Source organism: Phragmites australis, chromosome 7 (genome assembly GCF_958298935.1).
Source record: "Phragmites australis chromosome 7, lpPhrAust1.1, whole genome shotgun sequence".
NCBI classification, from domain to species: Eukaryota; Viridiplantae; Streptophyta; class Magnoliopsida; order Poales; family Poaceae; genus Phragmites; species Phragmites australis.
The window spans coordinates 14,648,471-14,660,423 of record NC_084927.1 but is presented as its reverse complement, the minus strand read 5'-3'; the positions used below and the strand labels follow the sequence as shown (position 1 = coordinate 14,660,423).

Genomic DNA, 11,953 nt, shown 5'->3' with positions numbered 1-11,953 from the left:
TAACCCATCTATGTTGCCCTTGTATCATTGAATACCCAGAGCAAAACAAGAGGGAGCTGGAGTTGGAGATAGAAGTGCACGAGGTGCGTGTGCCACAGTGCGATTGTGGTATAATAGCAAGCCTCAAACAGTTTCCCCTTGCCATGGTTGCTTGGTACCATTGTGGGGTAAGTGTGCATGGCATCCTACTGTGCTACCAATTTCATCTAATTCACATGCTTTTCTCCAACAGTATGACAAACCCAGGTGATAGTACGAATGATACGCGAATGAAGAAGAGTATATGAACATCAACTATGGCTACGATGAGGCTGAGGCAATGAGGCGCGCAGATGTTCAACAGCCAAAGATGAGGCTACAGGATTCCCTACCTTACAACATCTATGGTTACTAATACGTTTTTTCTAAGCCCAATGCTTTCATAGGATTTCCTGCCTTACATGCAGAGACAATAATAACTCCCCCTGAACTATTGCAGAATGAAATAACCACACCAAACAATAGCTTTCACAGAGAATTTGTGTCAAACATCAATAACATAACTTTTTTTAGCTTTCATAAGGAATTCTATACTCCAGCCCCCAGCCAAGCCCGTGCACTCAATTCATGCACCAACCCCCAGCCACTATAAATAACTCCACCCTCACCCATGGATCACTCATTTCTCAGCTCTCTCAACTGCAATATCTTCCTCAGCTCTACCAAACCTACCCAAGAAACATTGGGGGATTTTCATCCCCCAAGGAGTTGAACCACCGATGTGCTTCTGTGGCGACCTTTATAGGCTTCGTGAGTCCCAAGACATCTCATATACCTATGACCTACGCTTCTTCATGTGTACCAACTACCAGTATGATAAGTCTCGATATGGACCATACGAGTACCCACCAGTAAAGCGACATAGATCACTTATGCGGCACTTTCCATACGATTTCATGCACTGTCTTACTAATCTCCCATCTTATTTTATTTGTCCAATCTCCCCCACCTATCTGTGATTTCATGGAATGGCTAGATATGGAGCAAAATGAGCACCATAAGCAATGGGTCGACATGGAGATGCTGTGGAGGTGAAAAGCTTACGAACGCCGCAAGTACGAGCAACATCAAGAGGAACTACGGATGAAGCAGGAAGAGGAGGAGCGCATCAGGAATGCCGCAAAGGAGCGTGCAGCGGTTGAAGAACGTGAAGCAAAGAGGGAAAGGAAGCGGGAGAGGACCCATCGCACTAAGGCGAATGCCCCTGATGCCCTAAGAAATGGCAAATATCATAGGTGCACTCAATAGAGAGCATGTACTGTAACTTGGCATATTTTTATTTCCTAAGGCATGTTAGGATTAGCAGCGGTACGCTATTAGATTAGTCTTTAGATGTGCCGTACGTGCCAACATTTGTTGCCGTCATCTATTTATGGTTATGGTTCATTCGCACAGCAACGATAAACCCCGTGTCCCGTATAATGTTTATCAGCATACGTAACCTTCGTGCCGGGTTACTATTGTTCGAAAAATTAGATTTTTTATAATTTTCCTATAAAATAATATTATTACAAACAAAAAACAAATTATATTAAAATAGAAAAGGACCTATTGCCAATCCATACCGTGACAAGAACCTGCAATCTTGTCGCTAAAAGCTAGGGTCCTGTAGCCATATGAGTTGGTGATAAGTCGTCTCGCCACAAAGACCTAGCGACAGGATCAACGTGTTGCCAGACTAGTTGGCGATTAGTACCTGTCACCATATAGTATGTCGACTGATCCCTAATCGCTAACTGATCTGACGGTAGTATGCTATTTTTGTAATTTTGTAAAATCACCTATTATTTTCACAATTTTCTAATATAACACTATTATTAAAAAAAATCAGAACCTTCTCTCCGCCCCTTCGTGCTCGCGCGCGCGGCGCGGCGCGGCGCACACAACGCGGAGGCAAAATGGTGAGCTCTCAATCTACTACGTGCTTCGCAAGCCTGTGCTTGTAGGTGTGTGCGCGCCCTGAGGTGATGGCTCAGAAGACAAAAGAGGCGGAGATCACGGAGCAGGATTCGCTGCTTGCCTGCTTCTAGTAAGTCTCCTCGCACTTCGCCGCTTGGATTCCGTGCGATTTGAGTTGGATCGGGCGGCTCCCCGCCGGTCGAATCGGGATTGTTCGATCGAGACATTCTCCTGAGATTTGCACGAGGGTTTGATTGCGAGCTTGTTGGTTCGATTTGGACTTGATTCGAACATCGTGGGGCTTGGGTATCGAGTTGGTTTTCCGTTGCGAGTTTTATTTGTGGATTTCGTTGGTGCTTAAAGGATTTTACCGGTTTCATGTCGTATTCGAGCGCATTTGGTGCTTGAGTGGTGGGGTTTTTTGGGTCTCTCTGCAAGTTTCTGCTTTCGATGGTTCTAATTTAGTTGTTTCGAAGCATCAGTAGCTTCTGCATCGATCAAATCGAGTCGGTTCCTCGTTCTCTCCGCGAAGCACTCTCGAATGTGTGGATAAGTTTGGGGTGTTTGGATGGACTGCCTCGCTGTTTCGCATGGATTTGGTAGGTGTTTCTGGCGCTGCTTGCTTGCTCGATTCCCTTTGCTGATTTGAAGCTCCGGGGAGGGTTATCTACTAGGTTCACTCGATTTTGCGTAAAATTAGTCTGGAAATTCTCGTGCTTTGTGATCTGATTTCTGTGGTTTCTAACATTGCTAGCGTTTGAACCCATCACATCGTGTTTTTTTTCTACTTGTCTGGTTGATTTCTGCTATTCCCAGCATTGGGACTCGGTAATTGTATCGACTTAGTTGTTGCGAGTGCATATGGGACAGTCGATTTGCGTTTAGATTTGATCGCGCTGGAGCATGGATACGTACGTCCTAAGTCTCTATCAGATTGGTTTGCATACAAGCTTTCTCGTCGCTTCAATTATTTTTGGAGAAATTACTCCTTCTGGTGGCCACAAACCATTTTTGTAGGAGCATCTAGAAATTGTCATTTAATTGAATTCTCATTCAATTGTTGTAGATTAGTTTAGTCTCTCATCGTGCTTAATTTCTGAAATTTGTGGAGCAGGTTTGGTATGCTAACTTTTTCACCTTCTTTCATGTGGAATGGAGACACATCGATGTCTATTGGCTTGCCTATTTCTGAATTTGCTTTGAACAGCAACGCAACTTTTATTTGAATTTTAGTTGGACAGTACCAGTGCCCATGGTTCCAGTAGGTATATATGTTTTAAATTCTACTTTTGATTCGAACCAAGCAGACGAGCAGTACATTATTCTGCATTAGTTTTTGGGATCAGAAACACTTCTTCTATAGTTTCTAATTGGTTGTTGCCTTGTGCTATTCTACGGATTTTGAATTCTATGACGTGCTTGTGGGAATTGTATGAGCTTACGAAGCCTTTCTTAGCGTGCTTTTTTTTAAAAAAAAAAACAGAGAGTGACTTATTTGCAGGACCACGGTCATAATAGATTCTTGGTTTGTTACAGAAGCTTCCTTGAAAAGCTGGGTGGTTTATTCCTAATTAGACAACTCTTGCTTGCCTTCTCCTATACCATTTTGTACATGCGATCAGTGCCTAACAGTGGCGGAGTTTGGGCTAAAAATCAGCAGGGGCCAGTAAAATGAGTTGGTCTGCAGCAGGGGCCGAATAGCAGAAATATATGACACATGAGCCTAAATAGCACTCCATATACCTGTTAATTTACATGCTTGTGTTGGGCCAGGGGGCCGCGGCCCACCTTGGCCACAACCAAGCTCCGTCACTGGTGCCTAGAATGTTTTGTTTTCTGTTACTTGATGTAATTCATTAGCAATCTGAATGTATGATGCTATTAGTTGCAATTACATAATGCTCTGGATCATTAGAACACAATTTATATCACATGAAGCAGTGCATTAGTTCACCTTTAAATGTTGAAATTCTCAATAGTATACATATCTGTTTGAACAAAACAACTCTCTTGTACTTCACTTAATCTGTGTTTCAATATGGAAAGACACAACTCATGTGACGTTTTTTTATGAACACTATGGTCGGTTCTAAGTGTTTTTTTTTTTGTCAGTGGAACCAAATTGTGATTAGTTGATGGGTCTAAAATTGCTTAAGTATCAAACTATTTCTTTCAATTTCTATCTGGTTTGATGAAATCATTACATAGCCCAATTTTTGTATGGATATTTGTTTATATCAGTCGTGTTACTTTTATCAAACAGACAAGGAACTTGCTCTGGATTGCCATATGCAACATCAGCTGCATCAGAGGCCTATTCCCTGAGAAGTACTTCAATGATAAGACGGTTCCGGCACTAGGTCAGAATTGGCTATAACATGAAACCCAGTTTCTACATCCAAAATCTACAGCTGATGTGAATTTTATTACCTCAAACTCCCTTTGTTGCCGCAGAGATGAAGATTAAGAAGCTGGTGCCGATGGATGCCAAGTCGAGGAGGCTGACCGATTGGATGGAGAAAGGTGAAACATGTCCTGAGCTCATTCAATGTGTTTACTGTTTTATGCTTGTTAGCAGTATAGAATCCTTTACGTATTCATTAGTAGAGTCATTTTGCAATACACACTCATGTACTCTATATATTACCTATGGGGCTATTCAATACATAGTACCAGAGTCAAGGTTAGGGTCAGGGTTCTCTCATCTTTAGCAGCCACCACCGTTGTATCTGGGCCCTGCCCCTAGGGAGGAGCAATCTCAACTCCTGGGGGCGGCGCCTCATCCTTCTGTCTGGTGCTGCACATCTTCATTTTGATGTCACCACCGCATGTAGGTTGCTGTTGTGTCCCGTCGACCTAACCAATCCTCGTTTGGATCCGCTGCCCACCACCAAATCGTTGCCGCCACAGTGCTCTTGATCTTGAGCACGTCGTCGGTTTCCCCTTCACGCCGCTGATCTCCTTCATCATCAGGATCTGTTTTGCTCCTGCCGTCTGCTTGAGAATCGGGATCCCGTCATCAGCAACTCCACTGCCGAGGATCTGGATCGAATCCGTGGTCGTCTGCTTGAGGGATGCTACCAAGATCACCCGATTTCGCCGTCAGACTTGTAAATGACTTGAGTTACAGGAGGTCGGAACTCCTGAGTTACCGTAGAGAAAATGTCTTTCTGCGCATGCTGGGATTAACTACAGATAGCCTTATCACTGCTTACCTAGTCCCATTTTCTGCAAAGATATACAATCACTTATGCATCGCAATCACTTGCATTATTTGAAGTATTGTTGAACAAATTCCCTTGAAGGTAGGATATCTGCTGAACAAAGATTATCTGAAGCAGACTTGTATGTGGAACTTTAGAAATATACATCCCCTATTCACCTCATGATTCTGGAGTTGCAACTTGATTTATTGGAAGCTAATGAGTGCTAGTTTGGCTGATCTTTCATTTTGTAGTCCCGCATACAATGTGATAAAAGTACTACTAATCACTTAAAATCAGTTAGCAAAATGTTATATGCTACTGCTATGCTATTTACTGTAATATTCATTAATGACATGTGAAATTGCCTAATTTTAATTAACATATTGTTGTATGCTATAGGCAAAGTTGTCATTCATTCTGAAGCCACTAACAGAAAGCTCCTTGAGATAAAAAAGATACTGGAAGGTAATGGAGGCGAACAAATGGTATCACATAATTTTTTTCTTTAAGATTGCCCTATGACTTGAAGCACCAACTATTCCTTGCGGCATCGTTCTACCATTCAGTCATGTATGCTTGATGAACTTAAAGTCTTGTTACACTATGCAGGTCATTGACAATGCAGAGCATGCTGAGTTTGAGCGCAAAGACGTTCTGAGTGGTAACAGTAATATGCATCTCTATGTTACTTTAACAACAGATTTGGCATTGCTCTGGCGACATCATGGTGCTGTCCAAATGATTTTTTCACAGGCCATGAAATGAGAGATGGCTCCACAATGGGTTGCCTTCACTCAAGTGGATCTGACCTTACCTGCACTTGGGAGCTACCAGAGCTGCAGCAGAATGTATCCATGCAGAGCGGGCAAGACGCTTCAGCAATGGATAAGGATCCGGGCAGGACTCCCACAGGTTTGCGCGAGGTATAGCCACAGCCTGATCTCCCAGTAGTTAATAATTGTTACAGCTGAGAGTCTTGACGGTCCTAAGATGACTGATAATTTCTTGCAGCCGGCTGCACCTGTTTGTTCCCTGGAGAGTGTTGTGGTTGGACAGAAAATCAGAAAGTCCCTAACCGATGCCGATGAGATGCAATCTACCCAGAACAAGAGATCCAGGAAGGCTAGCATGGTAAACTCGATATTTTCCATGAAATAAATTAAATATAGCCTATATAACTGATATTATATATAGCCTATATAACTGCTACTGCATGAATACTGAGTTGTAATTTTCCATGAAAATGCCGCAGGTGAAGGAGCTGATACTCCAGTACATCAAGCGCCTATAGTCTCAAGCTCAGACTGTTGATTGAGGTGGAGTGGAAGTAACAGGAGCAGCTAACCTCGTTGTTCAGGCGAATAAGTACATATTCAAGTTCAGATGCTTAAACTCGTGCAGATAGATGTACATTCTTGTTCCTATGTTTCATAAGGTAGAGAGTTACGTTCCTCTGGTTCAGCTATGTCGTTGTTCACTTCAAGAAGTTGATACCCCAGTTCAGGTGCTTGAACTTGTGCAGATAGAAAGGAGACCCCGGGCAGAGAGAGAGAGAGAGAGAGAGAGAGAGAGAGAGATGTTCCTCTGTTGATCTGGCTATGCTGTTGTTTGAGATGAGGTTGCCACTGACAAACACACCGTTGGAAACTTGAAATGAGATGTGGTCATTCCCTGATTGGCCTTTGTTGGTTGGATGCCCTTCGCTTCTGTTTGTTGGATCTATTTTACTCTACACCGCAGCTGAACTTCCCCTTTTGTGACAAGCCTTTCCTGCCGTAATTCCCCCCATGTGCTTATGTTCATTGGCTTGCATTGCTAGCCATCATACATAGTTCATTCTTCGTGTTATGAATAGCACTTGATTGTATTGATCAGCCCTAAGGGCAATATATAGAGTGTGTATAGGAAAAAAAAAGACTATTAATGGATACGTAAAGGATTATATACTCTTAACACCCCTCAATAGCGTTGCATTTGAAAAGTTGAAACTAAGCACTAAACTTAGATCCAATTTAAAATTGATGCATTCAAAATCCGACTCTTCGAAGCTTTAGTAACCTGTTGAATCAAGTCGAAGAAGTGCAAAATGAAGCACATGAGTAGAGTCATGGCGATGACAATAAAAGAGTGTCCTTAGTCAAAAATCACAACAAAACGACAAATAGCAGCAAGATGACAAACAAAAGTCACCAATAAAGCTATAGAAAGACCAAAAAGGCAAAATATTAATGTCCTAAATAAGGAATCATAACAAAAACGATGGCGAGTAGTAAGAGATGGCAAATGAAGTCACCACTAAAGTATGAAAAGACATAAATGGCACAGTTGCACCAATAATGGCATAAAGAGATCGGCTCAAGCTATTGGGGTCAAACAAGTTATAATAGATTGCATGTGAATTATAGTTTCACACAAAATTTGTCCCATAATTTTTAGACTACGGGAAGGGTTTCTTTTGGATAGAATAAGTGGTGGGGATATTTTTACTCGGTTGTTCACTATTCATGCAGCCCCACTCATCATCCGCCTCGCCCTCACTGCCTCTGCTGCCGAAATTGTTGACCGTGGAGGTCGAAAATAGAACCACGACGTTGGCACTGACTTCCTTGACTTTAAGCACGTCGTCCACGCCCTTATCCCCCTTCCCTCTCCCTCTCCCTCGCTCTCTCTCACTCGGCCAGTTTCACAGAGTAGAGCAGAGCAGAGCGACACAGCAACCCACCGCTAGCCAAAATCCCATGCCCCTGAGTTTGAATCCGTCCAGCCAAACCCCTCGGAACTCGGAGTAAAGCCACCCAAGGTCATCCCCACCGTTCCCCGCGCAAGCCCCGACGTTCTCCTGTCCGAACCGAGCCGGATTACATGCGCCCGCACCTCCTTCCTTGTCTTCGGTGCCTTCCCTTCACCTCTCACCGCCGAGCAGCCGAGTCGCTGCTTCTCCGGTCCACCCAAGCCTGCGGTGAGCTTCTCCGTGCTCTCCTCTACTTTTTGCACGCGCTATTTTTCTCTTAGCCCGTCGCCAGCGCGGTTGTCGACGGTGACTGAGCCGCTGCCGCCTCCCTACACACGCTGTCGGCTGAGCCACTATCGGTCCCATCGACATCTAGCCACGTTGTTGTGTTCGCCGTCCCACGTGGAAGCTGTAGGCACCCACAATCGGGCCATTTGGACTGATGTTCGCTGCCGACACGCTCAGACCGAGCTGTCGTCGTGTCACTGTCGCCGTGCGCGGTCGCCGCTGCTCTCTAGCTGTCGTCGTCGACCGCATGTGCCACTAGTGCCGTGCGCGGTCGCCGTCGCTCTCTGGCTGTCGTCGTCGACCGCATGTGCCACTGTCGTCGTGCGCGGTCGCCGCCGCCCTCTAGCTGTCGTCGTCGACTGCATGTGCCACTGGTGTATTCCCCATGTCGTGCTGGTGTCACCGTTGCTCGCCGCCGGCGCAAAAAGATTTAGGGCGTATAATTATTTGGTTAAATCAGAAACTGCAATATTGGTTTATTTTTCAACTATTAATTCAGCTGAAACTTGTAAAATGCATAGAAAATTGAAAGTTGCTCCAAAAAATTGTGAAACTAATTTTTTTTTAGGTTTGTATGATCATAATCTATATATTAAAAATACTAGGAGCCATGAAATATGTAATTAAGTTTCATTGGTTAATGGAATGTGTTTAAAGCTTCATTAATTTATAATTAATTATTGGTAACTTCGAAATTGATGAAATCAATTTTGTTAATCTCATTATACTATGCCTTGTTCATTAAAAATACTAACACTCATGTTAAACATAGTTAACTTTCTAAGTCGATTTAAGCTTGGGTTAAGCTTAATTAAATACATAAATTATTAAATGTTTAATAATAATTTATGTTAAGGAGATCCTTGATGCTCTAAGCTCATGTCATGATGTATTGCATCTCCACTTTGTCATACACTATGGAGCATCCGTAATTGTATGGCATTCATGCTCATCATTGCATGCATTCTTTAGTAGTGAACGAAGGTCCAGAGTGTGACGCGAGCGTGATCGAGGACAACGCCAACCTTCCGCATTCCTATGAGTTCTGTGCGGGAAGTATCAGGCAAACCCCGGAGCAGCAAGGCAAGCATCTAAGCATACTGCACCCTTTGTTCAAATTGAATGATATCTAAATTGATAAGTTATACTTTATGTATATTTGCATGTGTTGAGTCCAGTGTCGGGTTGATATGGGTAGAACCTATATTGATGCATTATCTCTATCTTGACTTATTGATAAATCTTTATCCTTGTAGCCTTGATGATATAGTTGGTGTCTAGCTTCAAGGATTATTAGAAATACTTAGCAATGCTTAGGTTCTCGGTAGAAGTCGAGCAACGGTGTTGCCGTTGTTCGCGAGCCTAGGGCTTAATCACTAATCACAAATACAAAGATGAGGTTGAGATGGATGATTGAGATGTGAGATTGAGGCAAGATGTGGGCGGTGTTAGTGGTATCTTCTGCCCAGGAGGAGTCCTCCGGGTAGTTCGAGAGAGGAGCTCGGATACCATAGACTGCTTTGCATTATTTAAGGCCATCCGTCGGTGCAGTTAGCTTTAACACTTTTTGTACTCACCATATACTGATCTAATGGTAAGGTAAGCCGATTATCATATGTCGTGCCGATACTCTTCTTGCGGCTCTATGACATGTAAGAGAAAAAGAAAAGGAGAAGCAAGGTGTCGGGGAGCCAGAGCATGGCTTGGACTTGCTCGCGGTAACCCCGGTGCTATAGGGGCATTGCAAGTGGTTATTCCGAGTATGAGAAAGGTGGACACGAGTACCCCCTTGTGTGTACTTTCGTAAGTAGCACAAGTTGAATGGTCCTCGAGTCGTGTGGGTAAAGTTGTACCCCTCTGTATGGTGTAAAAATATTTCGAAATGCCACACTCTCAGTCATGAGCATGCTTCTGTTCATTTGCATCGGTCGTAGAGTTTACGAATGTAGGATAAGGATATGGTATGATGAAAATGGTCGGTGGATATTGTTGATGAGATACTATGGTTCCCATACATACATGCTCAAGTTGTGAATTGCATGGTACACTAGTATGTCGGTTAAGTATAGATGCTCATACGTAGGTGTCCAGGTTGCTTACCGCATATGTTTTACTTAACCCTGTGGCCTTACTCTTACTAATAGCTCAATGCATGATCCTTAGAGTTGGACTATTTATATGTGCCCTATATGGATTAAATCTTACGAGTATCTTTGTACTCACGCTACTCTTTTAGGTTCTGCTGGTGAGGGTGAGGCGGTATTTGGTTTCTTCGTGCCCGCTGATGCAGGTGGTGGGCAAGAGTAGTGCATCTTACTCTGGTGAGACGTGGCTTCTGGGGTGGAGTCTAAGGGCATATAGCTCCATTCTTCTCTTTGTTGTTGTTAAGATTTTAATCTTCCGCTGCGTAGTTTCTCTTTTGTTGTAAACTGTTGTAAATGATCGTGCTTAAGAACTTGTAATATAGTGTTTAATTACTTGCTCTTTCTTAAGCTTTGTTGTGATATACATGTTAGAAAGGCATGTGTTCCGATCTTAGGTATAAAACACGTGCTGAGACTACTAGGATGGTATTCTAGTTAATTATTGAGGATGTGATTATGAATAATGATCCCCTGATAATTAATTAGAATACTGTTTGAACGGTTTCTCACACTCTGCCCATTCGCTGGTCCTACCTAAGGCTAGGTCGATGCGATGCCGCATGGCATGGCTCGCCATGTATCCACTCGTCCTGCCAGAGCACGGGCAGTGTGACGTGGCATGGCATGGTGTCACTACAATGACACAGCGGGGTTTGGCTACCCACGTCGGTGCTGATTGTTGACCCGACGGTGACTTGGTGGCCCATTAGCGTCGACGACGGTGGTGTGCGGCGCGAATCAGAGCCCGCATCGATGGCATCGTCGACACGCGGCTCGGTCGATCTGTGGAGGCGTGATGGAGGCAAAGTTAGCGACTTAGAGCCCACTGGTGTGTGGGTTGGAACGGTGGTGGCTCATCGGCGGTGACGTGCAGCATGGGCCCTCACCCGGCACCATCATCCTACAGCCTGATGACAATGACCCGCGGCACTGTTGGATTATTAGCAACCCAGTAAAAGTGATGCTATTATATTGATTCAAATTTTATGTTCCTTCAATCTGAATCCTAATGTGAACTATCACTTTGGTTGGTCCTGGGTGCTGCTACCATGCACAGCTAGAGTTCCCCAGTGGCCTCACACCACATCAAGGCTGATCAGTGGATATCTGTTTGGTATATGTGGCTCTTTTTCATTGGCACTGAGTTGTAAGGCTTTTCGGTTACTGAACTTTGGTACTGTCTCTAAAATCATTTTATTTAACGGATGTTTCCTTAGTCTGTTGATAGCTTACATCACATGATCGGCATCACATCCTTTAGTTGTTAGATCATGTCGTGTGAAAACATAAGATTTAAGAAACGTACTAAGTATGAAATATAAGAAGATACATAACTATTTTGTTTGTGTTCTTAGGAGTTTCTAAGAAGGAACCAGTCTATTTTTGGCCTTCTAACTCTTTGTTTGTCTAATTTATATCTCCAACTCCAAATCTAGCTAAACCTAAGTTGTTTATCGCATCTGTCTAATTTATATCTCCAACTCCAAATCTGTCTAAATCTGTCTAATTTATATCTCCAATTACAACTATCCAATCTGGATCGCTTTAACACCCGAGGTCTTTCGAAGTGGTTTATCGCATGATCGTGGTGGTGGTTTTTCCACCTGGGCCATGACATGGCATAATCCTTTCTCCCTCTCACCACC

General features: G+C 43.5%; 1 protein-coding gene across 1 annotated transcript; it reads left to right on the top strand.

Annotated features, from left to right (window-relative positions):
• The first annotated feature begins 1,882 nt into the window (after positions 1–1,882).
• LOC133924005 (meiosis-specific protein PAIR2-like) lies at positions 1,883–6,819 on the top strand. The gene is made up of 9 exons (XM_062369354.1): positions 1,883–1,940; positions 2,004–2,068; positions 4,202–4,298; positions 4,393–4,461; positions 5,544–5,629; positions 5,754–5,805; positions 5,898–6,067; positions 6,156–6,275; positions 6,397–6,819. Exons 4-9 carry the CDS (start codon positions 4,395–4,397, stop codon positions 6,433–6,435), a joined length of 534 nt encoding a protein of 177 aa, XP_062225338.1. The 5' UTR covers positions 1,883–1,940; positions 2,004–2,068; positions 4,202–4,298; positions 4,393–4,394; the 3' UTR covers positions 6,436–6,819.
• Positions 6,820–11,953: the final 5,134 nt, after the last annotated feature.

Excerpts from the sequence above, each read along its gene's own strand:
- LOC133924005 (XM_062369354.1), top strand. The coding sequence starts at position 4,395 with ATGAAGATTAAGAAGCTGGTGCCGATGGATGCCAAGTCGAGGAGGCTG. Across the intron at positions 5,630-5,753 it reads GTAATGGAGGCGAACAAATG|GTCATTGACAATGCAGAGCA; the intron begins GTATCACATAAT and ends TACACTATGCAG. Across the intron at positions 5,806-5,897 it reads GCGCAAAGACGTTCTGAGTG|GCCATGAAATGAGAGATGGC; the intron begins GTAACAGTAATA and ends ATTTTTTCACAG.